Here is a 27,751-nt window from a genome sequence, read left to right on the forward strand (position 1 = left end):
CTGAATAGTGCTGGAGAGCTTGCCTTGGTGGCACTGATAAGGATGACCTGGCGAGCTGACTAGCTTCTCTCACAGAAGCCAGAGATCTTAAGCCAGACCAATGACTCATTGCAACAAACATCTGCATGGGAAGATGTGTGGGCAGAGGGATACACTGTGGGGTACACTGTGACACACTACAGCTTCTATGATGAGATGTTTTCTATGCTTTTGGGTTTTGTTGCTGTTGTTTTTAGTAGTGTGTGTGTGTGTGTGTGTGTGTTTTATTTTGGAGGGGGAGGTTGTAAGAGCAAAGGACAGATATGAGGGGACAGGGAGATGAGCAGGACTGGGTGATATGAAACCCACGAAGGATCAATAAAAAATATTTTTAAAAATTGGGTGTCCTGGTGCATACTTACAAAGTCAGCACTGGGTGGATGAAAACAGGTTTTCTGGCCCAATAGTAGGCCCCTAGCCTACTTAGCAAGTTTCTGTCCAACAAGAGAACCTATCACCAGGGATAAGAATTGGACAGCACCTGAGGTTCTCTCCTGACCTGTACATACATGTGCATAATCAAGCACACACACCTCTGAGCATGTGCACCTCCATATGAACATCCATATGAACACTAACACAGATACACAAACATTAATTTATAAAATGTACCAGGCCACATGTGCTCTCTACATCGTGTGCATTTTGTGAATGTTAAATGCTTATGGGTTTGTCAGTGTGGATTTTCTAGGGCTGCATGGTCAGTGCCTTTAACCTGAAGCCAATGATAATGAGCCAGTATCCAAATGGAGCCCAAGTAGTAGAGGCTGTGGTGCCCCAGGAAGTGGAGACCTGGGAAATTCCATACCAAGAAAAGCAGGGCAGAGAGTATTTAGCACGAAATCTACCCAGAAGGAGGAGGTCTTAACTCCAAAGAGCAGAGTCATGGTATTCCAGAGGCCTAAGAGATTAAGGGAAACGGTGGCTCTTGGCTGGGAGTGGGGAGAGGGGCAATATAAGAGGCACAGGTTGCAGGTAGAGAAAGCTCAGAACAGCTGCCAGAACTTGACTAAGACTGTCCATCTGTACCCCGGGGGTAACCCGAGGTCACGTCTGCACCTGTCACTTCTGTTCTTCACATGCACATTCACCTACGCCCTGTTCACGGGCCTCCATCCACCACATGCAGAACAGAAGATAGCAGGCGGACTTTACACTGCTCACGTGATGGGCATCCTTTATACCCAGTGTCCTAAATGCACACACATACTTTATGTCCTTATCGCTGCTCACAGAAGTCTCAGAGTTCAGGCCCTGAACTCTGAGGATCAGAGTTCGAGGCCCTGGTTTCCGGTTACTGTTTCCATGAACGCTCACCATGAACACTGGGATCTGAGAGGCCAGCTTGCACCTGTGCTTGGCAGTCACCTCCTCGTCTCACTCCACTGTCCTCTTGGCTTTACATATCTTTTCTTTTTTCTTTTAAAAACTTAAAAAACGTTATGTACAAAGTAATAGCTTTCATTGTAGTATTTTATACACGCATACTATATATTAATAATTGCAGTATTTTATACACATATACTGTATGTTTTCCTCATAGTTACTCCTCACTGTCCTCCTTGTTAAATGTCATATGGTCAGTGCTTCATGATCACTAGACATGATAAATAAAGAAATCCCAGATATCTCATAGCATGACAAAGGAAGCAAAACAGAATATGCACTTTGTGGGAGAAAATGATAGTGTGTTCCACATGTGAGCAACTGCCTGCCTGGTAGCTTGCACACAGATGTACTCAACAAACAAATCATTGTAAATATAGAGGATTATTGTTGGTGGTCTGAAAACAACGTCCTAGGGTTTTAATGGGGCTGCTAGGACTTACTGAAAAGTGTCCTGAGGCCCTCCCAGATTTAAATGAGAAAATGTGCACTGCGGTGGGCTGTTAAAGGGGATCGGGGGTAGAACTCTGTTTAGGGGTGGGGGTGGTCTGGGAAGGGGCATTGTTGGGGATGTAAATAAATAAATAAATAATGATCTGAATCTATAACCTCACTCTCTAGAGGGTCTTCTTTAAATGCAAAATCAGGGACCTCGTGAGTGAGGAGCAGGTTGGCATTAGGGAGACCCAAAATAGTACCACCTTGCTCCCCTACAGTTAAGGACCCTTTCATTTGCCTCTCAATCTCCCCAGTAGGAGGCTCTCATTTATCTGGCAGAAGAAGGGATGCTTGGAAATGTAGAGGAAGTCCCAAGAAGGAGGATTAAACAAAGAGCAAGAACCTTGAATGGGACAGGATATTCAAGAAACCATGGTCAATGATGTAGTTTCCCGTTCAGAGGAGAGTAGCAGCCACTGCTGGACACAGGTCTTGCCTGCTGCAGCCTGGTGTGTCCTGGGCAAGAAGGATGTGGCTCCTGGTGTCAGAAGAGAATCCAAACGCAGGGCCTGGTGTTATTTACTTAGCACTGGGTTACCTGCCTGATCACTGTGGTTAACCTGTTCATTGTGGTTTAGTTAATGCTTGTCTATGACCTGTTAATCCTTGGCTCAGTTATTTGCATGTCAATTTACTCATTCCACAATATTCCCAAGCTATAGGTTACATGCTATTTTGGGTACTGAAGAAGACCAGAGGAATAAAGAAGCCTGTGTCCTCAGAGACAGGATCCTTTCCAATGGGGAGCTGGGGCCATGTACAGAATGCTGGAAGTTGGTCGGAGCCATTTGAAGAGAGACAAGTAGAACATGCTAGAAGGAGAGGGGCCCTATCTTAATAAGATGGTCAAGGAAGCCTCCCCTAAGAGGTCGATGAGTGGAAGGATAGAAGTCTTGGCCCTGTTCTGAGTGTGAGTGAAGGCCTTTTTAAACAGATGTTTTTCAAAGAGCATGTGTACCAAGCAGGCAGTGCCTCAAGCCTGAGGTGGCTGTGGCAGTGCCTTGGCCCTCACCTCCTCCAGCCTCCGCCTCTGCTCCTTCTGCTCTTCAATGCGCTTCTGGCGCTCAGCCAGTAGCTGCCGCTTGTGTTCTTCATTCTCCCTCTGCTGCTGCTCCAGCTGTTGGCGCCGCAGGGCCTCTGAGCGCTCCTTGTTGGCCAGCTGCAGTCTCAGGAAGTCCCTTCGCAGTGTTGACTCCCCTGGTAGGTTCAGAATGGAGCTGTGGACAGGAAAGAAGATGAGGTACCACCTATGTCAGGGCCATTGCTACTGTGCATTTTGGGGGGATGGGAGAGAACAGTGCTCTACTCGACTTTCAAGTCGACCATTGCATATGTAGGTTGTTTCCATCCCTAACGGAATATCACACCCTTCATAGGCCTGTCCTCATGGCCCCATCTCCACTGCAAGGCAAAGATTTGCTTCTTAAGACTTAAATGAATATATAAGTTCCAAGCCCTAGGCAAGTTTATCTCCACATAAAAGAGTAACTATCAGGGGCTGGGAAGATGGCTCAGTGGTTAAAGCACTTGCTATATAACCATGACCCTGGGTTCAGATCCATAGACAATCCCCCACCCTCCGCGCGCCAAAAAAAAAAAAAAAAAAAAAAAAAAAAAAGCTGCGTCCAATAGCAAATGCATCTGTAATACTGCATTCCTTTGGTAAGGTGGAGGCAGAGACAGATGTCGGGAGGCCGGCTCGCTTAGTTAGTATCCACAGACATTTACAATGAGAGACTCTGTTTCTAACAAGACAGAAGGAAAAGGACCAACACCAGAGGTTGTTCTCTGGTCTCTAAACTGGTGCATCTTATGTACACATGAGTACGCACGCATACAATAACACAACGCAAACACACGTGCATACAAGTACACAGACATGCACACACAGAGCAGCAAAGAATCTTACGCTGTTCATGAGAGCAGATGCCCTCACATGCACCTCCTTGGCAGCTAAAGCCCAATAGGCAGAGCTTATGCTGCTCAGGGAAGATGCAATGGACGAGGAGGAAGAAGGATAAAGACTAGGTTGACAAAAGTCAAGCTCTCAGGCCACGTCTGTGCAGTCCACGGAGCCCAGGGCTTGTCTCCATATTTACTGTTGAAGGGCGTGGGTCTAAGCGTAAACCATACACTCAGGACTGCAACGGGGGCAACTGATTCCTAGATTCTGTCTAACATAGTGTGTGTGTGTGTGTGTGTGTGTGTGTGTGTGTAGAGGACATAAACTGTCTGGTACTACTGGTGGTCCCAGGATGCCATTTCAAAGCTAACTGCACGTTACCAGCTGAAAATTATGGCCTCTGCTTCTCCATGGCTACCTATCAGGGAGATGGATGATGACTTTTAGTTTTATTGGTTTTTTTTGTTTTGTTTTGTTTTTTATGTTTTAGCATAGTCCCTTAAATTTTTGTGACAGCTTCTGCCTAAAAGAAACTCACTGAACACATAGCTCCTCATTTCTGCTATGGGGCAGGTACTAGGATAGGCTGTAGGGTGGTAGCGCCAGCTAGAGACCAGGTAGAAAATAGAAATGGGGGTTTCCTTGCTCTCGTAGATCGTTGGGTGATAGAATCCATAAGGTCAGTAGAAGCAGAGAAGGTGAGCCACGGGCTTGGAAGCCCTGTGAATATGGACAGTAAGTGACCACACTGGGACCTGCTACCAGGAGGCAGATCAACTTTACTTAGGGCGATTAAGGCTGAGGGTAGGCACATCCAGGATGAGCAAAGGTCATTGGCTGGGAGCTTAGGGTACCTGGAGTGCCTCGTTAGCATGTGCAAGCATCTCAGTTATCTCGGGTGCTGGCTAAACATGCTCTTATTGGGAGAAAGAAACTGATCCTGCAATCGAATGGAGCATCCGTGACATTCCTCAGGTAGAGGCATATGTGTAGGGCTTAGAATTCCCCAGACAAGGTCATAGAAGGAGAAGCCTCACTAATGAAGAGTCCCCAGTAACCCACCGAGCCTCAGAAGGCTATCTGGTCAATGGTAGACGTTGGGCTTAATAAGCAGAGTTTTCCCATGGAGCTGAGAAGAGGGTGTGCTGAAAGTCCCATTTCCGTTTATTCAACCTGATGGGTTATTGTGGGACCCAGGCCACAGGTTTCCCTAATGAGCCTCACTTCGTAACTGACAAACCTTCAAATCATGGACCCTGAGCAGTCTCTAAAAGGAGCTAGATATAAAGTAACCCAAGCCACTCAGGTTGTGGAGATACCTCCCCTGCTGAAATGCTAGCCGCACAAACGTGAAGACCAAGGTCTGATTTCAGAGTGCACATTAAATGCTGAGAGGGCTGGTATGCATCTGTAACCCCAGTGCCAGGAGATGGCTACCAATTGACTCTTACTTGCCCGCTATTCCGGCCTACTGTACAAGCATCAGGTCAATAAAAGATCTTATCTCGAAAGAAAAGGTGGACTTCTGAAGGATGACACCCATGGTTCAGACATGTGCCACACTCACAGCTCTGACCTGAGCATGTGTCTCCTCCAAAAATCCTCCAAGCACTGTGAAGCTGATAGAGCTGCTGATGTTAGGACTGAGCAGTCAGCCCAATGTCTTAGACCATGATCAGATCCATTATCATCTCATACCATGATCAGATGTGCTATAATGACCTTCCTGCCTCTGCCTCTTCATGGTTAAATGCCCCTGAGGCTGCTGAGAGATTTACTGCAATATCCAAAATTCAGGTGCCAGAAATTTTCCCACCCATCAGTATAATGTCATTTACATTATGACTTTGTCACCCCTCAGTGGGATTTTCTAGAGGATTATGGGAAGAAATATGCTAAAAGGAAGAATTGGTCCAGCATGATTTGAGAATAAAACAATCAGTACTTTGCCCCATGTATCTATCTTATAGAGATTCCTGACAACTTCTCTAAAGTCCATCCATAGTGCTACAATCCCCTGCTCTAATCCTCTATAGAGTGTTTGCTTTGGGAAGTAAACTTCTGCCTGAACTGTGTTTCTCTATTGAATTCTTTCCTCTGAGAAGGTGATATTCCAGAAAAACCCCTGTAACAGCCAGACAAATTCTCCTTCTGGAGTTACTTTCTTGTGGGAAAGATAATAAAATACCATATAGTAATAGATAGGACCAAAATGACAGTTTGGAAGGCTAAAGAGTTTAAAATTTGAGCTGAGGTGAGGACTGGGGCTCTGTTTTAACAGGGTTGTCAAGAGCAGCCCTCAAGGAGGGTAGTGGATGGAGAGGAAAGGGGCTCCAGGCAAAAGGGAAAGCAAGTTTAGAGTCCTTGGCAGAAACAGGTTGGTCTTGTCATAGAATGACACTCTGTATGGGCCTCCAGAGGTAGAGTCATGGAGAAGGAGTCTAGTAAAGACAAGAGTGGCTAGAGACAGGCAACCAGTGAAGTGTGTGCACACATGGGAAGGTGCACACACATGCCCACAAAGGCTGACTGCTCAGCATCATCATAATGTTAGCATCTCCATTGGCTTCACAGTGCACCCATGGTCTGCAAGGTACAGGAGAGTAAATGAAGCTAACAAGGCTTCACAGTGGAGACTTCACACAGCAAGCATTGGGGGTTGAACCTCAAACAAGTATTTGGGGACAGAATGAATGAGGCCTGTGGACAGATCTAATGTGCTGAGGGACGATTTACAGTTTCACTTGGGCTGTTGGGTGACAGCACTGTCAGGAAATGGTATGAGGGTTGTAGGATGGGAGCAGGGTGTTGGCAGTTGACAAGAGTAGCAGTTTGGTTTGGAGTGTTGTTAGAAGGTGAGGTGCTGCCATAGACACAGGGCTTCGCTGAGGGCCTTTCATGGGAGTTTGAGAGTCTACTGTGAACCCCCTCTACAACTTATTGTCCTTTGTAAAACTCTAAAGCAATGTTTAAATGGTGGTCCTGTTGCACATAAGTCATATGCCATAAACAGAGGTGACCAGGTTGGGAACCTAATGTCACATGCACACAAAGATGCTCCATTAATCTCAAGTGATGTTGAACTACCAGGAAACCTCTGTTGCATTAACAATTCAGTTACTAACACTGTGTATGACCGTGCTGTCTCATGCATAAAGTGAGGACACCATTGTCTTTTTACAAACTTTTAGGATTTCGAGAAGACTAATTAGACATATTCAAAAAATGGTACTTGGTGCATAATCTCCTCCATGACATAATGACATATTCTAATTACAGCTGGTGGCTTACCAAATGATCCCTGGCATATGGAAAGTCTTGGAAAGACAGGGTTTCTCAGTTTTCAAAGAACAGTCAGAGGGGAGACAGCTAACAGTCTGGAAGCAGGGAACAGGGTCTTTTCCTCTAGAGGAACATTCACTTTGCACGGCACTGTTAGACAGTCATCATCTTTATGCAGCTATGCTGTTAATGTGGGGCAGCTAACATATTTTGATGCAAGAAAAGAATTCTCCTGCAGTCTTTAACCTTGATAAATCCCCTGGCAGAGAAGAGAGAAAACCTAATGGCCCTGTGGCCTCAGTCTCAACCTCTTAGGGTGGCTTAGTAAGAGTGGAGCCTGTCAGGGTTGAGTTGGCTTAACAGTGGTTCTCAACCTTCCTATTGCTGGGACCCTTTCATAGAGTTCCTCATGATGCGGTGACCCCCTGACCCCAACCATAAAATTATTTTGTCGATGCTTCATAACTGTAATTTTGCTACTGTTATGAATCATAATATAAATATCTTATCTGTAGGACCTGATATGTGATCCCCAAAGGAGTAGAGGCTCACAGGTTGAGACCCTCTGGCTTAAAAGAGAAAAGAGGCTAGAGAGATGGCTTAGTCAGTAAAGCAAGTGTGAGGATGTCAATGTGGTTTCCAGAATTTATGTAAAAACAGCTGGATGTGGTAGCAAATGCTTGTAATCTTAGTGCTAGAAGGTAGAGATAGAAGGATCCTCAGAGCTCACTGGCCAGCTGGTGCAGCCCAATCAGGGAGTGCCAGGCAGTGAGAAAGCTTGTTTCAAAACACAAAATTGCACTGTCAGTACTTTTATAGACTTGTTTCAAATGGCTTTGTTTTGGCATGTTTTGTCTTACTGGCCTTGTGCTTGTATACTGTGGTTCCAATTGTGTGCTTTTGTGTTTGTTTTGCATGTGTGTGTTTCTTGTGCTCTTTTCTTTTTATTCTGGTTTGTTTGTTGTTGAGAGAGGGGTGGGCATGGAGTTGGGTGGATAGGAAGGATCTGGAAGGAGTTGGGGGAGAGGAAACTCATCAGAATATCATATATACAAATTTGTTTTCAATAAAAATACATGCATATATATATATATATATATATATATGTATATGTATATGTATGTACAACAAGATAGCCCTTGATGGATGATAACTGAGGTTATCTTTTAACTTCTTCGCTGGTTAGATATTGTCAACTTGACACAAATTAGGTCACCTGGGCAGAGAGACTCTCAGCTGAAGCACTGTAACTACTTGATTGACCACTAGGTGTATCTGTGGGGGATTAGTGCCCACAATGGGCAGGTGGTCCTGGTTGTGTAAGAAAGCAGACTGAGCAAGCCCTAGGGAGCAAGCCCGTAACCAACATTTCTCTGTGGTCTCTGATTTAGGTCCTGGGTCCAGGTTTCCGCTCTGACTTCCCTCTCTGATGGACTACAAGCTACAAGAGAGAATAAATTCTTTCTTCTCCAAGTTGCTTTTGGTTAGTGTTTTATCACAGCAACCACACAGTAAACTAGAACAGCTTTCACATGTGCTGCACACACACACACACACACACACACACACACACACACACACACACACAGGAAGAAAAGAAGGAAAAGGAAAGGAAGGGAGATGGAAATATGGTGTTTAGGTTATATCTGCAGCATGGCCCCTTCACAGAACAGGGCACTCTGTGTTAGTGATATAACTGGTCTTCTCATTACAATATGAGGGTTGATTAAAACCTTGGATGGCTGGAGGGCAGGGACCCATAATGGCCAGTGAGTTTCCTGCATGTCTCTTTCCTCCCCAATTAATAGTGGGATGAACAGAGCTCCTGTCCACAGAGAAATCCTAGCACCATTAAGCACCACCCGCAGTTACCCACAGATACAGATGGGAAAAAAGCTGGCCTCAAAACCAAGAAAGTCTCTAAATGTGGAGACGATGGCGATTAAGAAGCACTGAGTTCCAGAGGGACAATAGGGTGGCATGAACGCTTCTCTCACGGTTCATATCTAGAGGATAATTTGATTTTTCTAGAATTACCTCCTCCAAGATTGGTCTGTGTGAAATATCAAGGCACATACCAGGGACTGTGGACATCTGAAAGGGCTTCTTAGAGGGACTACATAATGAGCCGAATGACTCCAATCTGAAATGTCACTTAGCTCTCCCCACAGTTGCAATTTTAAACATTTCAGTGCAGCAAGAGCCAGATAATTGCTTCTCCCCCTGCCCACTGTAGATCCACGTGTGAGAGGAAACAGGGTCACGAATACAGGCCATACATCTTGGGGGACAAGATAAAGAATATGCTGATTTCAACATTTTAAAAAAGAGTCTGACTAGGGAAAATTCCACACATTAATGAGTGTGTATGTGGGTGATACATTAAATCCTGGTACAGTCTTAAAAGCAGACTGATAAATCAGAAAGTGTGTTCTGAGCAAACCCAGCCCCGAATGTAGAAGTTAGAAGGCCTAGCCTTCTTCCTCATACCTGGGTTCCCCAGAGTCATTCTCTTCCTCTTCCTCCTCACTTCCGCTGTATTCATACTCAGTCTCATCTGGAGAGAGACCACAGAATGTCAGTGTAGAGCAGGGTTTCTCAACCTGTCGGTCGCGACCCCTGTGCGGAGGTGAATAACCCTAAGACAATCATAAGACACAGATATTTACATGATGATTGGCAACAGTAGCAAAATTACAGTTATGAGAAAGCAATACGATACTTTTATGATTAGGGGTCAGCACAACACAAGGGACTGTATTAAAGGGTTGCAGCATCGGGAAGGTTGAGAGGCACTGCTGTAGACCATGGTGTTGCTGCCCAGAGAGGACCCCATCCCCTTTAAGTACTTCCATGAGCCACAGACCCAAACTGTGGTCAATGGACCACATGTGTAGCAGCAATCCCATAAGACAAGGGCACTGAAATTCTCATTGCCTACTGACACTGAAGCTGTACATCACTGGCCAGTCTGTGGCAGTGCTGGTGTGAGTCAGCACATGATAGTACACTACACAGAAGCATGTACAACATAGCTACTTGATAATATATACATATATATATATATATATATATATACACACACACACACACACACACACACACATATATATATATACATACATATACATATGAGATCTCCCTATACTGGCCTATATCAAAAGCTTAGAACATGTGATATGCAGGCAACCCTAAGTTTAATCCCACTTTTGGATATATATATATATATATATATATATATATATATATATATATAATTGGTAAATATGGTTGACTCACAAGGAACATTCATTTAATTCAGTAAAATAATAAACAAACTGTGTATTTAGTTTGAATCTTTGCCTTAGCTGTGATCAAAATACAACGAGCAATGAGCAGAAAGAAAGATCTCCCATGCTCATGGATTGGCAAGATTAATATAGTCAAAATGGCTATCTTGCCAAAAGCAATCAATCCCCATCAAAATTCCAACTCAATTCTTCATAGAGTTAGAAAAGGCAATTTGCATATTCATCTGGAATAACAAAAATCCCAGGATAGCAAAAACTATTCTCAACAATAAAAGAATCTATGGTGGAATCATGATCCCCGACATCAAGCTGTACTACAGAGCAATTGTGATAAAAACTGCATGGTACTGGTACAGTGACAGACAGGTAGATCAATGGAACAGAATTTAAGACCCAGAAATGAACCCATACACCTATGATTGCTTGATTTTTGACAAAAGAACTAAAACCATCCAGTGGAAGGAAGACAGCATCTTTAACAAATGGTGCTGGCTCAACTGGTGCTTAGCATGTAGAAGAATGCAAGTTGATCCATTCTTATCTCCTTGTACAAAGCTCAAATCTAAGTAGATCAAGGAGCTCCACATAAAACCAGAGACACTGAAACTTATAGAGGAGAAAGTGGGGAAAAGCCTTGAAGATATGGGCACAGGGGAAAGATTCCTGAACAGAAGACCAATAGCTTGTGCTGTAAGATCAAGAATTGACAAATGCGACCTCATAAAATTGCAAAGCATCTGTAAGGCAAAGGACACTGTCAATAAGACAAAAAAGGCCACCAACAGATTGGGAAAAGATCTTTACCAATCCTAAATCTGATAGGGGGCTAATATCCAATATATATAAAGAACTCAAGAAGTTGGACTCCAAAAAAAAACAAACAACCCTATTAAAAATGGGGTACAGAGCTAAACAAATAATTCTCACCCGAGGAATACCAAATGGTTGAGAAGCACCTAAAAAAATGTTCAACATCCTTAATCATCAGGGAAATGCAAATAAAACAACCCTGAGATTCCACCTCACACCAGTCAGAATGGCTAAGATCAAAACTCGGGTGACAGCAGATGCTGGCGAGGATGTGGAGAAAGAGGAACACTCCTCCATTGTTGGTGGGGCTGCAAGCTGGTACAACCACTCTGGAAATCAGTCTGGCGGTTCCTCAGAAAATTGGACATAGTACTATGGAAAGACCCAGCAATACCACTCCTGGGCATATACCCAGAAGATGCTCTAACTTGTAATAAGGGCACATGCTCCACTATGTTCATAGCAGCCTTATTTATAATAGCCAGAAGCTGGAAAGAACCCAGATTTCCCTCAACAGAGGAATGGATATAGAAAATGTGGCACATTTACACAATGGAGTACTACTCAGCTATTAAAAAGAATGAATTTATGAAATTCTTAGACATATGGATGGATCTGGAGGATATCATCTTGAGTGAAGTAACCCAATCACAAAAGAACACACATGATATGCACTCACTGATAAGTGGATATTAGCCTAGAAGCTCAGAACCCTTCTTAGAAGGGGGAACAAAATACCCTTGGAAGGAGTTACAGAGACAAAGTTCGAAGCAGAGATGGAAGAAACAACTATCCAGAGACTGCTCCTCTTGGAGATCCATCCCATAAACAATCACCAAATCCAGACATTATGGCAAATGCCAACAAGAACCTGCTGACAGGAGCCTGAAATAGCTTTCTCCTGAGGGCTCTGCCAGTGTCTGACAAATACAGATGTGGATGCTCACAATCATCCATTGGATGGAGCACAAGGCCACCAATGAAGGAGCTAGAGAAAGTACCCAAAGAGCTGAAGAGGTCTGAAGCCCCATAGGAGAAACATCAATATGAACTAACCAGTACCCCCAGAGCTCCTTGGAACTAAACTGCCAATTAAAGAAAACACATGGTGGAACTTGTGGCTCTAGCTGTGTATGTAGCAGAGGATGGCCTAGATGGTCATCAATGAGAGGAGAGGCCCTAGGTCCTGTGATGGTTCTATGCACTAGTATAGGGGAATTCCGAGACTGGGAATGGGAATGTATGGGTTGGGGAGCAGGGTTAGGAGGAGGGGATAGGGGATTTTTGGAGGAGAAACTAGGAAAGGGGATAACATTTGAAATGTAAATAAAGACAATATCTAATAAAACAAAACAAAACGAAACAAAATACAATGAGCAAGACACATACATGAGTATGATCATCATTTCCATGACTATAAAAAAAGTGAATGTTTGGAAGGTATTACACATGTAAGCAACTAGTGTTAGATATTTTAGATTTGTTATCTCATTTACTTATGATAATAATCTAAAATAAGGGAGGCAGTCAGATTACAAATGAGAATGCCTTCATATTAATAAAATGTCAACCTGGGATGCGTATTTAGACTTCAGTATTGGACTGTTTCAGTGTGAGAACCAGTGTCTCCTCACCATGTTATATCCTGAACAGAAGCATACAGAAGGCAATGGGAGTGAGGGTAGGGAGTAGCGACCTGCCCCTATCCCCACCCCTTCCTCAGAACGGGGAGGGAGCAGTGGTGGAGCACCGTGGAGGTAAAGCAGATGGGCTTGGAAGGCCAGTGACCCTTCTGCTGGCAGCAACTGGAAGAGACAGGAAATGACATTGCGAACGATATGCCCTCATGTGAGGCTGGCAGTGTTACATGCTCAAGAAACGCAAGTCCTGAGAAGCTAGGTATCCGGATGTCGGGGAAGCAGATGATACCAAAGGTACAGTGACTCCCAGATCCTTAAATGTGCTGTGCTGCAGACTTTTCTGTAGGGGATGAGAAGTCCTTAGAGAAGCTTTGAAGTAAAAGAAGATGTCACAAGACTGTCCTTACTCCTTATTGCTGTGAGCTACTAATTACTACTTGAAGACATTTGTGTAGCCTTTCAACAGGACTGAAATTGCAATTTTGCTATTTACCATTAGGAGGCAGTATTCACATTGAAAGAAAAATAAAAAAGATTGGCTAACTACCTATATTTTGAGAATAGAGAATAAAGGAAGCCAATGCATGATGAGTTCAGGTGCATTCTGTAAAATCACAAGGGAGCCTCAGTTTAGATGAGCACGGACTTTTCAGGCTACCTATTTATAGCTAATGTTTTCAGCAAGTATAAAGACTCTGCAGTAAATTATCAATAACTCATTCCAAAACAATGCGTTCTCAAAATGGAAGAACTGAGAGTTCAAAATACCGCGCAGAAGTCTTACCTGATGAAGGCCATTGTTGTGAATGAAAGAAGCACAGAAAGATTCAAATTGCTTCGATTTTCTAAAGAAGAACTTTAACTTGTCAGTCTCCTTGATGTTAATATTTTACCAGAACTGACTTGATTGTGTTTGTACTATAGGATGACGTCAGTAGGTGTCAATATATCTTAAGGAAAATTATCAGGTCAAAAATCATAAGATATTAGAAAATAAAACTCTTCAATTCTATCAAAAGCTAGTCCTGCAAAGAAGTAATGAAAAGGGGGGTGGCTGGAGAGGAGGGAGACTAGAGACTGAAGAGGTGGATTCATGGTTAAGAGCACCTTTTAGAGAACCAGGATTGGTGCCTGCCTCACAACCATCTATAACCCTAGTTCCAGGGGATCTGATGCCTTCTTTCAGCCTCTGTGGTTACCATATAGTATGTATGTATGTATGTATGTATGTATGCATGTATGCATGTATGCATGTATGCATGTATGCATGTATGTGAGAGGGCCTGAAGAGATGGCTCAGCAGTTAAAAGCATGTACTGCACTTGCAGGAGAACTGGATTTGGTTCCTAGCACCCACATGGCATAGTTCATAACCACTTGCAACTTCAGTTCCAGGACATCTGATGCCCTCTTCTGGCCTCCAAGCACATCACGTGCAGATGATGCTTACAAACTCGAGCAGGGATAGACACATCCATACACATAACAAAATAAATCAATAGATGTTATAAAGATATGAGAGATCAAAGTAAGTCATTTTTTTTTCAGCTCGAACAAATGGAAAGAGAGCTTGTCTAACCAAGACAAGCTCTGGGAACAGACTACAATAGAATCAGAACTGTGGCTATGGTGGATTCAAGCCAAAATAGCAATCCTGCTTCCTTTTCACTTAGACATATCTCTTGCATGCACTTATTACCAAGAACCCTGCTCTGCCACACTCTAGAGAATGGGAATATTAAAAGTAGTCTTCCTGTGACCATGGTGTGACAATTTCTACGCTAAATTTCAGTACTTGTAGCTCCCAAATTTGAAAACAATGTAAAACATAAATTTTTCCAATTTGTATCCATGGGTCATGAGTCCTCAGAAACTCACCCTGAATAGTTCCAAAAAGTGATGGATCAATAAAGAATGAACTAAGTATGTATCAGTGTTTAACTGTGTATCAGATACAGTATTAAGCATTTTACATATATTATCTTTAGTGTTTGCAATGATGCCAGGCAAGAAGCTACACCGTTGTGGTTCCCAGCCATAATTGAGTGATGAGAAAACTGGGGTAGGTTTCGCATAATTTGTAATGGGTACAGTTAGAATATGAACCCAGAATCTGAACCTCAAAGCACTCAGAACATTTAACCTATTCAGTATACCGATAGTATAATAGAATTCCCCTTTAAAGAAGTGGGTATTTAATGGTTGTATATTTGGCATACTCTTCTCAAATTCTGTTTTGAATACTTCACCCCATGGCATGGTCCAAGACCATAAGAACAAGGAGCAGTTGAAAGTCAGAGGTTTTCCAGCTCTTTGGGACCTCATGACTTCTTACTCCTGTCCCCTTACAACTAACTGGAGGTAGAGGCCTCATAACTTCCCATTCTGACTCTCCCCTAACTGGACTCGTTGAGAGTCCTTGAAACTGGCCAATAAAGAAGGGACCCTTTGCTGGAAGGATCACTGAAGATACTTCGTCCTTCCTTGATCTTCTCACCACATTACCTGTCCATTCAGTCTATTTATCACCCACCTTCAAGCCTCGGCTCACGCAAGTTGCTGTGTTATTACAAAATCAAAGAAATAAAACACACAGGAGTGACTTCCTCCTGTGTGGTCTGCTACCTTCCACTACCCGGGGGGTGGGGGGTGGGGGGCGGTGGTGAGGATGTTGGAGGAGAGAGAGGCAAGAAGAAGCACACACAGCCAACCTAGTCTCTGGTCAGCTCTGCTTCCCCCCACCATACTCTCAATGGCTGTCGTTCTATCCTGAAACTGCCTCTCACTCCTACTGCCCCCTGCTCCCCACCCAGTGAGTTCTTTACCTTCATAATCCTCCTTTTCACGCTCCAACTTCCCCTTCCTCCCCACCTTATGCTCATCTGGCCATAAGCCCTGCAGCAGACATGCAAGCTTTCACTTAAGTCAGGGACAAGGAGGATTGTAAGCCTCCTTTCCAACAGCTTGGGCACAGTCCCAATGTGTCACATCTGTGCTCCTGTGCTTTCCATGACACAGGGAAGAGTGTACAGGAGAGGAATGTGTGCATCTATAAAATGAGGAAGTGCATTCAGGGATCTTCAGGTTGAACTCTGATGCCACACTGCTAGCTTGGCAACCCAGGGGTCTTTTTGCATCTACTAACGTTGTAAGAAATTCTTTTCTGACTTCCAAAGAACAGACTCAAGTCTTGGAGCATAGAAACGTCAATGCTGAAGACTGTCAATGCAGGGAAATGCCAATCAGACGATGTCTTTAGGTTGGCTGACATGTGTAGATGTCACTCTTTGGAACATGAATATTCATTTGAATTAAGAGAAGTCACTTGTCGTCTAAAGTGATTCATAGTATCACCCATCATGGCTTTGTTTGGTGCCTAAAAGAAATATGACTCACAGGTCGAATTTTTCCAAGGAGATTTGCCTTTGGTGGTAATTTCTTTTCACTAATACCCACGGCTCTGACCTAACAGGCAGATTTCACACGAAAGAATAATGCAGCCTATGAGAAATCTCCAGTCACCTCCAAATATACCAAGAGCCCACAGCGATCTGCCTTTTGTTTCTTGTTCTGAAATACAAACGGGCAACTAACCTTTTTCTCCTCGCTTCTTCTTTGTTCGATCAATGTGGTCCTTCAGCTGGATGCGGACCTGCCTCTCATTAGGTTGGTCTCGTATGAACGGGTGCTTCATCAACTGCTCTGTGGCTGGCCGCTGGCTGTGATTCTTTACCAAGCAGCTCTCGATAAATGACTGGAATTTTTTTGACCTGCCAAACAAAAGAGATGAATTCACTGATAGAATGCTAACCTAAAAGAAAAGCAAATACACCTTTTGAAATGTGAGGAGAGAGAGAGAGAGAGAGAGAGAGAGAGAGAGAGAGAGAGAGAGAGAGAGAGAGAGAGAGAGAGAACGGTCCATCTGATGAGCATGGGGAACCAACAAATCACAGATCATCTCTCAGTCTATCAGCACAGTGAAGTTCGAGGGTGTCACCACCATTGACATAGACACAAGATAACATACGGTAGTTATACACATGGAAACGTTTTCATACTGGAGCACAAGCTTGCACAGAAGGAACCAAGAGGGCAGTGACCTGTGAAGGGAAGAAGACAGGCAAGCACTCTCGACTCTTTACAGACTTTTACAGACTCGGGAGGACCACATTCTCTACGGTGAGCAGCGTCCATCTGACATGAAACTCCAGCCAGAGTGTGGAAAACTGAGGAAGGAGGGGTGAGGCAGTTGCCTCATGGGAATGAACAAGATTCTCATATGATAAAAAGAACACAGATCGGATCAATTCTGTTTGTTTTGTTTTGTTTTGTTTCTTGAGGCAGGGTTTCTCTCTGTAAGAGTCCTGGCTGTCCTGGAACTCTCTTTGTAGACCATGCTGGCCTTGAACTCAGAGATCTGCTTGCCTTTGCCTCCTAAGTACTCGGATTAAAAGTGTGCACCACCACACATGCCTGGGCCAAATGTTTAAATAGCAACCTTATAGTTGCTTCTGAATTCTGTTTTCTAGTCGATGAGGGAAGGATGGTTGGGTCTTTCGGTCACCAACATAAGGACTTGGAGATTTAATTGTGGCATTTTAGTTCCTACACTTAACTAATGCCCACTCCTCTGAAGGCCCAATTTCTTTCTAGATAAAGCCTATGCTAAAGTGTTCTGGAAGCTGGGAAGCCCTGGAGGCAGATACCACAGCAGCCAGGGCAGGCAAGGCCACAGTGCAGCAGCAGTTACTGTGGACTTTAGCCTGGATTTATGGATAGAGCATGTGTGTTCTTGCTGAAAGTTCCAAGAAGTTATCCAGAGTTGGAAGTAATTAACTTCCCAGCTTCCCAGTGTGTGTGCCTTTCCAAGGCTCTCCACAGAGAGCTCAGTGATTCTCCCCCCAGTATCTCAGTGGAACCCCAGACAACTGAGCACCTTGCCTACTCTGAAGGGAGCCAGGTTTTGCTCTCTGTTGCCCTCTTGTGGCTGTACTATGGATTTCCCCCCATCCATCCACCTCCAAAGGAAGACTTTGTCATACTCCCTGACAGGAGCACTTCCCAGAAACATATGTATTTCAGGCTGAGAAGTATCTTCATCACAAAGAATACCATGAGCGGCGTGTCTTCCAGCATCCAAGTTCAAGAGAGGGTTGGGGAGAAGGCTCAGCAGGTAAGGTCATGTACAAATCTGACAACCTGGGTTCAATCCCAGACCCAAGTCAGAAGGCTGTGGGACTGTTAGCATCTGTTATCCTAGTCCCCAAAGGGAGACTTAAGGAAGTCTGGAGGCTCAGGGACAGCTATCTTGGAGTACATAGCAAGGCAGAAGCATCAAGAGAGACCCCGCATCGACAAGATGGAAGGAGAGAACCAACTGCTGACAGTTGTCCTCTGATCTCTATGTATGCACTGTAGCATGTGCTTGACTGCACACACACATACACACACATATAGACACACACACAGACAGACACAGACACAAACATACAGACAGACACACATACAGAGAGAATAAATAAATAGTTAATATATATAATATGTGTACATAAAATAATGCAAGAAAGGGAGCAATTTGTTGCAAGGAGTAGTATGATTCTCTTTCCCAAATCAATCAACTAAAAAGAAAAAGGTGGGGAAAATGACTCATCTAAAGAATGAACTGGAAACTGTATGACAGGAGCCTCAAAACAACATCGGCAAACCTGGCAAATGCCATGTGGCTGCCCTGGGTAAGAAAATCAGCATCAAAACCATGAAAACCAGACTAACTTAAGACAGCTATGAAATATTCACAGGGAACGACACATGAGTTCTCTCTCACTGGTGGCTCAGAGGAGGTGCTTATTTTTTATTGTAAAGTGCTCCACTATTAATTAGAGGGTGATAAATAAAAGCAATCACATCCAATTTGAAAAATGAGATCCAGACCTCAATAGACTGTGCATTCGTTTTTCAAACACTGACATCTAGAAACAAAACAACCAAAAAAAAAAAAAAAGCCAGAAAAAGCTCCAACTCTACGGGCAGAACAGTGCTCCAGCAGTGTTCCATTAAAAGAACCGGCTACGAGATCTCCCTTTTCAGAGCTCTGCTGGAGGGAACGACCTCTGTCCAAAGGACAGAGATAAGGCACAGAGCTTGCAAAGCTGGTAATACATCTCTATCCTTTTTATAGGCATCATTTGAAGAGAAAATGTTGCTCACTTAAAACATACCCTCAAGTCTAGTGTTGGCACATTCCCATACTCCTAGCAACTTGGAAGGTTGAGGCAGGAGGATCATCATGAGTTTGGGGCTATAAGTTATATAGTGAATTTGGGGACAACCTGGACTACATAGCAGGGTCCCATCTCCACCTAGAATGACCCCAAAACAAACTCCCATGTCTTTAAAGAAGTGTTCACTTATTTTCTAAGTTGCTGTGACCAAGGAATCAATATGTTTAATTGCACATTTAATTACAAGTGAAAGAACTTCATGGGAGTTGAATACCTGTTTGCTCAGTATTTCGGTGGGTTAAGGGTAAATTTGTGGTACTGCTGGTAACTTAGCTTTGTCCCTCAGAATACAAAAAGATAACAACTTCCAGGAAGGTTATCAATATAATCAATATAGCCTGTGTTTGATGCTCACAGTCTGAGGGCGTGACAGCGTCACCCTGGTTACACAGTGAAGTTGGTTACTTTAGCCATTGTGATCAGGAAGGATGGATGCTTTGGATAGACATCATATCCATACAGGTAATTTTGACATTGAAAATCTCTTTTAGTTTTCACAACTACCCCCTTTCTCTGCCTTGGGCTTCATCTCTTGTGTGGCTCAGGGCAAATGACTTCTCTGCGCCCTCTTCCCTGGCTACAAATGTAGATGTCCACAGTGCATACATTAAAACACTGCTGTATCAATTAAACATGTTAATTCATTTTAAATGCCTCTTGTAATTAGTGCTGACATGACCATGGGGACACCTGACCATTCTCTGACCATCACTAGACTCAAGGAAGAAAAAAATCCTTTCTTAAGGATTGTGACATGGAAATCAAACATTGCCCCCCCCCCCGCATACTTCTGCAAAATAAAATGGGCACCACTGAGCAGTGTTCAGCGGCAGAGTTTGACAGATGACTTTATCATTGTGGGAACATCATAGAACCTATATGCTCTTGCCAACATGGCTGCAGAGGCACCAGGTGGTCCAGTCTTAAGGCACCACTGTCGTACATGGAGTCCACTGCTAACCCGAATTTTATTATGTAGCAGGTGGCTACACAGCATTGTTTAAAGGGATTGCTGTAGATGGATTTGGGGAAGCGGAACAGAACAGGTTAATTTAAAAAAAACTCATGCTCCAGTTTCGGTTTGGATTTTGGTGAAGTATACAGTCACAGTACAAACTAGCCAGTTCAATGTATCTCAAATATTTTGTGGCATCTACTTTATATCATCATTATTTTCATTTGGCACACACATACACACACACACACACACACACACCTACAGCCCTATAGCCCTACAGCCCTACCTTTTGTTCTATCTCAAAACTAAAGTGCCTGACAGCAGGCATGGAACTCTAAAAAAACAGTCAGGGTTGGTGGGTAGGGTGTGTGCTGGCTAGATTTTTTTTGTCAACTTGACACAATCCCATGTCATCTAGGGACACCTCTCTGTCGTTGAGAAAATGCCTCTATGAGACTGGCTTTCAGGCAAGTCTTTGGGGGAATTTTCTTGATTAGTGATTGATGTGGAGGGACCCAGCTCACTGTGCGCACTGAGAACCCGTAGCAAGAGCTTTGAAAGGTAAGGCAATAACCCGCAGAGTAAGATTCTCTTCAAGGAGCCCCAAAAGCCATTGCGTAATGCCGTGAAGTGAAGCCTCATTTGTAAGGGAGAACTCAGTATATTAGATTTTGCTGGGATTATGGGAGAGCCACTAAGGAGAGTTATAGGTATGGAGTGGAGCCATTCGAAGGGAGGCTATGTGTGCTGTGGGCAGAGTAGGAGAGGCACGGCTGGTGGAGACCAGATGACATCACCAGGAGCCTTGGATGCTTGACACTGAACCTCAGGATTTTGTGTTTTCCCTGCTAAGCTCAGGCCTTAAAGTCTCCTTATCTATCCCTCTCTATTGGAACGAGAATGTTTATTTTGTGCTACTTCATATTGGAAATATGTGAGCTGGGTTTTAATTTTACAGGTCTTAGAGTTAAGAGATACCTTGAGAATCGCAAAGGCTTTGGGCCTTTAGCAACAGGCTATGGAACTGTTAAGATTGAGGAGACTGGTGTAGAGGAGGTAAAGGCACTTTGCATGATGAGATGATCATGTGCCTTTGGGGCCCAGAGGTGGAGCTTTATAGTCGAGGGTCAAGGTGGCAAGGAGTGGGCATATGGTGGCTAGTCTTCATTGTTAGTTTGACTGGGTTTAGAATTATCTGAGACACACCTGGGAGGATGCCAGTAAAATGAGCAGGCTTTAGGTTCTACTTAGGAGGGACGATCTATCCCCCATGTGTGTAGCACCATGCAGGGCTTGGAGTCTCTGGATAAAAAAAAAAGAGGATGAAAACAGCTGAATATCAGCATTTATCTCTCTCTGTGTTCTTGGTTGTGCACACAGTATAACCCCTGCCTTAGTTCCTTTTCCACGATGGGCTGTATCCCTTCTTTAATTGCGACCTAAAGGAAATCATCCTCTCTGAACTTGATCTTGTCAGGTATTTGTTATAGAAATGATAAAGTAGTCAATGTAGCTCATGAGATGACGCATGTCTGCGGATGGCCAGCTTGTTCTTCTGTGGAAAGGCTTAAAATACCTCCCCGGAGCAGTGACAGGAGAGGAGGGGATGGGAAGTGAGGCCCACGGTAGACAGTAACCCCCACCCCCAGAAGCTTGGCACATTACAAGCAGAAATCTGGCAGGCAGCAAGCTTTGCAGAGTCACTGTTGCTTCCAGGGGAAGGAACGGAGCTGGCTCCTCTCTCTGGGAGTCGGATCCAGGGAGGAAAGGAGAGAAAGATCTCAGAAGAGTGAGGAGGGGCCCTCCTGCGCTCTGTCACCACATGCTATGTGGTACCCAATGAAAGGCTGTTGCTGGGGAGAGAACATGCAATTCTCTTACCACAGTGACCCTCTGAGAGGAAGGAGAGCAGGGAAGGCTTTGCCTCCTGGTTACCAATAGCAACTCACAACCCCCTTGCAGGTCTGGCAACTGAGAGACTGTCATTGCTTGTGGCTTTTCTGTTTCCTTCCCCTCTGTGTGCCTTTCCTCTGTTGAGCCAGGGTTACCATGTCATTAGCAGCTGATTGGTGCTAATTAAGCCTGCTCTATGTGGTGGGTGGTGTCTGTGGGTGGGAAACAGGAGGATGCCAGTCAAGGGCCTGAGCCTTAAGTCATAAGAAAAGGGACAAACAATTTGTTCCTGTTTAGTTGAATTATTCAGGGCTTGTGCCTATAAAATCACAGGAGGTCACAGGCTGGTAGGGATTGACTCCAATGCTAGAGGAGATGTAAGCATGTATCAGGAGGCCATGTCACTTCTGCAGCAGGGAAGACGGGGGGGGGGGCATCATATAACAAAGCATAAAGACCCCCAATATAAGTACACAGAGAAGTGACAGGAAACCTTTGGCATAACCAGAGGACTCCATTTCCAAGCCTCACCTGGTTGCTCACCATCCACACTCCTGTCTTACCCCGTTCTCAGGGAGTAGCAAGTAGTAGCTCTCTTTAGAACAAGTCACCTTTTTGTCAGGATAAGTTTATTAAGAACAAAGGTTGTACTCCTGTCCCCAAATAGAAAGCCAGCATGTCCTGTCACAAAAAGAAAGGGACTGGAAAAAAACCACAAAGAACCACAATTGCTCATGCCAGAAGCATCACAAGGACCATTAGCAGGTCTGTGTGGGCGTGCAGGGAACCACTGTCTTGAGGAATAGCATGGGCTGACTCTAAATCATCACCTTTTCCGAAGAAATGTGCCGTGCAGCCAGGCTAGCACACCCCTGCAGGCATAAATCACATCATGTTCGTGCCATTACTTGGGCTCCATTTTGGCGAATAGCTCCTTGCCTTGAGGATAGGGTTAACAAGCTGCTGTATAGACAGCAGGTAGCCAAGCCTCAAGTCCAAGATCAATGGTGGCACACAGAATGTCACCTATCAAGCTGTGGCATGCATTTTTTAAAAGTATCTAGCCAGAAGGACCTAGGGATCAGGGGTAACTCAAAAGAAGATCTCAGAGAGAGGTTGGGTGGATAGTGTGGTTGCTACAGTGCTTGTCATTCAAGCACGAGAACTGAGTTCAGAACCCTAGCACTCGTGTAGAAAGCCAGGTGTGCTAGCGTGTGCCTGTAATCCTATGAAAGATTGCTGGGGCTCTGGTATAACAAAACACTTTGTCTATCAAAGTAAGGGAGGAAAGCAACTGTGAAAGATAACAGAGGCCAACCCAAGGCATCTACATACAAGCACATGTGGGTGCACTGCAGACACATGTCCATACATACACACAGAAATGAAAGATCACAGGAAAGCTCCGCCCTCAGATCTGAAAAGCACTGGGGAGCAAACTCACCACTTCTTAGACTTGAGCCGAGGTGCAGGGTTCCTTGGGATGAGGAAGAGGGCTCTCATGGGATGCATGTCACAGAGGGCTACAGGAGACCAAAAACAAGGACCAGATCCAGTTAGAGGCCACCCACACTACCATCCTGGCTGTACACAAAGTATGCACATGTCCATAAGGCTCTTGGGAGCAAGGGGTCAGAACCTCAAAGCTTCCAACTGGCAGACAATCAAAGAGCTGATGTCTAATTAGATGGATCTCATAAAACACACATTTTAAACAGACGTTAACAGCCCTCGGGGTCACACCTTTACTTCATAAGGAAAACAAGTCACGGGGGTCAACAACTAGCCACCTGCCATTCAAAATAAACACCATCGGGTGACAGCTATGATTGGCATGGTTGGGGTAATTTTTTTTTTTTTAACAAAAACCTAAGCACAATATAACTGGTATCTGAACATCCAAAGTCAGTGTCTTCCCCACTGGAGGCTCAGACAGGCATTGCTAACTATGCAAAGTTTTAGACTTTTGGTCCTCTGCCAGAAGACCGTTCTGTTTCCAAATGTCCCTGCTAGCTTTTCAGGGTGCAAGATGTGCTTTGTTCTGGCCCCAGAATGATGGAAGAATGAAGTCAGCTTACAGACATGATGTAATCTTTTCTCATGGACATACTGTATATTCTTATTTCAATCAACATATCTTATTAGCTTACTTTCTCACAGTGAGAATACAGGATTCTTTCCCCCTTCTCTTCTATACCAAGATTGAGAATATATGCTTCCTCAATGCCAGAGGATTCTGTGGGCAGAGTTTATTTATAGTCCTGTCTACCACTAGGGATGATAACACAGTTTTAAGACTGTGGTATCCAAATTTTCTGACTCACAAATGTCATTGTGAACAAAGGCAATCTTGTCAACAAACACTCCCAGGCAATCATGTTGCAGATGGATTCAAGGAACTTAGATCCTCGTGACAGCAGTGATGGTGTGACAGCAGTGACAGTGTATAGGAAGAGTCCTGAGGTTAAGAACCATCTGTCCTGAGGGCGAAGGGCCTTTTCAGTCCTGGGAAAAGTGGCTGAGCAAGTGTGACAGGGTAGGAAACACAAGCAAGGATGTGACTGGGGCCAGTTCCCATGTAAAGGGAGGTAGAAAAGTTGCCGGGAAAGGTTCGCTATCACTATGCAACTGTAGCCCTGGGTAGGGGAGGGAGGATCTAGACTGCCCTGTAATCCAGGCACAGTCTGCCTGGGTGTTGCTTGAATCACAGCTGCCTGCAAAGTGAATCCTTGTCTGTCAGGAAAGGGTGAGCCTTGCTGTCTTTACTGTGGTTGGCACTGGTGGGTAAAGGAAGACTCCGTCAGGCGGTCTGGGAGGTCCAGTGGAAGTCTCCGAGGCCACCGCTGCAGCTCCCAGAGGTGTTCTTTGGTACTAACACAGAACGTCCCAGGGAACTTGGGAAGTTCTCAAGGTTGCCAGTGTCTGGGACAGGGCTCCAACAAGGGCACAGACATCTAAAGCTCCAAACGTTTATATTTTCATAAGAGGGTCAGCCTCCGACTTCATGGATTTGTGAGAGCTGCACCTGAGGAATTCAGCTTTGGAGTTTCGTACTGGGGAGCTGACCTTGTCTGTGGGAGTGTCTGTGGTGCCTGTGAGAGAGGCGCAGTGCCTCCAGAATGAGCCACACAGTAAGTGGGCAAGACAAAACGCCTCCTCCAGCGTCTGCACTCTTCCTTCCTAGCAAAACACAGATCTGCTCACTGCTCTGCAACAAACAGATTCCTGGTTGATTTAAATTGCCTCTGCTTTCTAAATATGCCACATCAGACCCATGCCGAGCTCGGCGTAGCAGAAGTAGGCCAACCGCAGCCCTGGCAAGGAGCCCGCAGGACCTGCAGAACCAACCAGCAGCAGATTTTCCCCCAGAGGAAGGAACTTACGGGGGGCACCTTCTGCCATCTCAATGGCGGTGATTCCCAAAGACCACAAGTCACTCTGCAAAACAAGAAAGCACAGATACACACATAAATTCAATCAACAGAGGACAATTTGGTTAAACCTGGTAATTACTTCGGAACAGCCTGTGGGGAAGTCAATCCATTGTCTTCACAAACCTATTTCTCCAACCAGCTGCAAAGCCAGAGGAGTCACGCTCACTTCTCATTTCTCATCATATGCATTTTCCCGGTGCCTGTCTGGCAAATGGTAGTTTCCAATAAATGTATGGAAAGAAATATAAGGTTTTAAAAAGTTACTTTATTACTGAGATTTAGATGTCAGTCAAACCATGTGAAATTTTGCTCTTTTCAATATTTTTTTTAACTCCTGTAAAATAGTGGATTTCATGCTGCTGTCAGAACATCTGCCTACCGTGGACCTTCCTCCTGGCTCTCTTCCATTATCCACCTCTTTCCCTTCCATTCTGTAAATAGTCTCCCCTTTCTATTTTTCTATCAGGTATGCAGTTTTTCTTTTAATGCTTTTATTGAATTATAGTTGTTACATAGTAAATGGCACATGTATGACGTATACTGTTTGATGAGTTAGGTCACTCATGTGACCCCACCACCAGGGCAGCAAACATCACACCTCCAGAAGATGGCACTCTCCCCCCTGAAGCTTCCCGCTTCTTGCCCATCCTTCGTTCTACTGTCTAGGTGACTTACCCACCTGTTCTCTGTCATGGTAGATTGATTTCATCTTCCAAATTTTATAGAAAAGAAATGTAACAGTACGTGCCTCTCGAGTCTGGTTCGTATTGCTAATCAGAGAGTTCCCGAAGGCCCTCTCTCTTGTACCATATCTTGGCCCTTCTTGCCCTCTTGTTCTTTAGTAGTATTCTACTGAGTGATGCACTGGAGTTTGCTCTCACTTGCTGACAGGCATTTGGAGTGTCTCCAGGTTGAGCTATTCTCTATGAAATGTCTGGGTCTTAGGTACAAGCTTTTATGCCTTCTGAAGAAATACCAACAGGTAGAGCTGGCAGACTATTTAGGAGGTATTCTAGTCACATCTACTTGTGTTTAATGAACAACAACATGTCTTTTACTGTGGCATGATGACAATAGGGTGTGCATGGACATTTCAGTGTGGACAACCACATGTTCTCCAACTTGTTTACAAACTGCCAATGGAAAATAGCTCTTTAAGTTATAACCTGCCTTAGAGTGGGGAACAAAATACCCATGGAAGGAGTTATAGAGACAAAGTTTGGATCTGAGGTGGAAGGGAGGACCATCCAGAGACTGCCCCACCAGGGGATCCATCCCATAAACAGCCACTAAACCCAGACACTATTGCATATGCCAGCAAAATCTTGCTGACAGGACCCTGATATAGCTGTCTCCTGTGAGGCTATGCCGGTGCCTGGCAAATACAGAAGTGGATGCTCACAGTCATCTATTGGATGGAACACAGGGCCCCCAATGGAGGAGCTAGAGAAAGTACCCAAGGAGCTGAAGGGGTCTGCAACCCTATAGGAGGAAGAATAATATGAACTAACCAGTACCCCCCTGAGCTTGTGTCTCTAGCTGCATATGTAGCAGAAGCTGGCCTAGTCGGCCATCATTGGGAGGAGAGGCCCTTGGTCTTGTGAAGATTATATGCCCCAGTACATCGAATGCCAGGGCCTGAAAGCAAGAGTGTGTGGGTTGGGGAGCAGGGTGAGGGGAGGGTATAGGGGACTTTCGGGACAACATTTGAAATGTAAATGAAGAAAATATCTAATAAAAATTGTTTTTGAAAAAAAAGTTATAACCTGCCTTCTTAGGTTTGGACTGACTTTCAGGCACTAATCTGAGTTTTCCAGCCCAGTGCTTCTCACTTTACCAGAAGGAATCTCCATGTCTAATAGTATGCATGTTTCCTCACAGGTGACATGATTGTAAGTGCAGCGTGGCTGGAGTCACCAAGACAAGAACAAAGCCAGTGAGATGAGCTCAGAAATTGTTCGCTGTTCCCGTGTCCCAGTGGATGGGTGAGAAAACCTAATGTGGGCTTGACTCTCTGACCTGTATGCACCGTGGTGTCATTAGCCACCACACTCCCAGCATCTTGGGAATTTCATGCACATTATTCAATCCTCACATTATAGATATCAAAGTGAAGCTTCTTCACTATTCCCACCAAGCAAACTCTCATGGCAGGTATGGGGGGGGCAGGGAGGTGCAGGAGGGTGTGTGGGGGAGGGGGTTGGGGGGCGGGGTGAGGGTCAAAAGGCATAGTTGGAAGGGAGCCATGGTATAGATGCTGGGTCATTGGCTAGAACTGAATTGCTCAGAAGCCTGTGAATAAAAGCAAGGCCTGTTCAGTACTTGAGCAGGGTTTCT

The 27,751-nt window shown here is 44.5% G+C and overlaps 1 protein-coding gene across 5 annotated transcripts in view; it reads right to left on the reverse strand.

Moving 5' to 3' along the window:
• Positions 1–27,751, reverse strand: part of Tnik (TRAF2 and NCK interacting kinase) — a 403,188-nt gene that overhangs the window by 90,936 nt on the left and 284,501 nt on the right. For all 5 annotated transcript variants that reach the window (XM_021158657.2, XM_029475111.2, XM_029475112.2 and 2 more), the window contains exons 8-12: positions 25,364–25,418; positions 23,425–23,503; positions 16,443–16,618; positions 9,599–9,665; positions 2,936–3,140 (exon numbers count right to left, since the gene is read on the reverse strand). In XM_021158657.2, the coding sequence (XP_021014316.1) occupies positions 2,936–3,140; positions 9,599–9,665; positions 16,443–16,618; positions 23,425–23,503; positions 25,364–25,418 (582 nt within the window). The remainder of the gene's footprint in view (positions 1–2,935; positions 3,141–9,598; positions 9,666–16,442; positions 16,619–23,424; positions 23,504–25,363; positions 25,419–27,751) is intronic.

Source organism: Mus caroli, unplaced genomic scaffold (assembly GCF_978045245.1).
Source record: "Mus caroli unplaced genomic scaffold, Mus_caroli_1 scaffold_3, whole genome shotgun sequence".
Taxonomy (NCBI): Eukaryota; Metazoa; Chordata; class Mammalia; order Rodentia; family Muridae; genus Mus; species Mus caroli.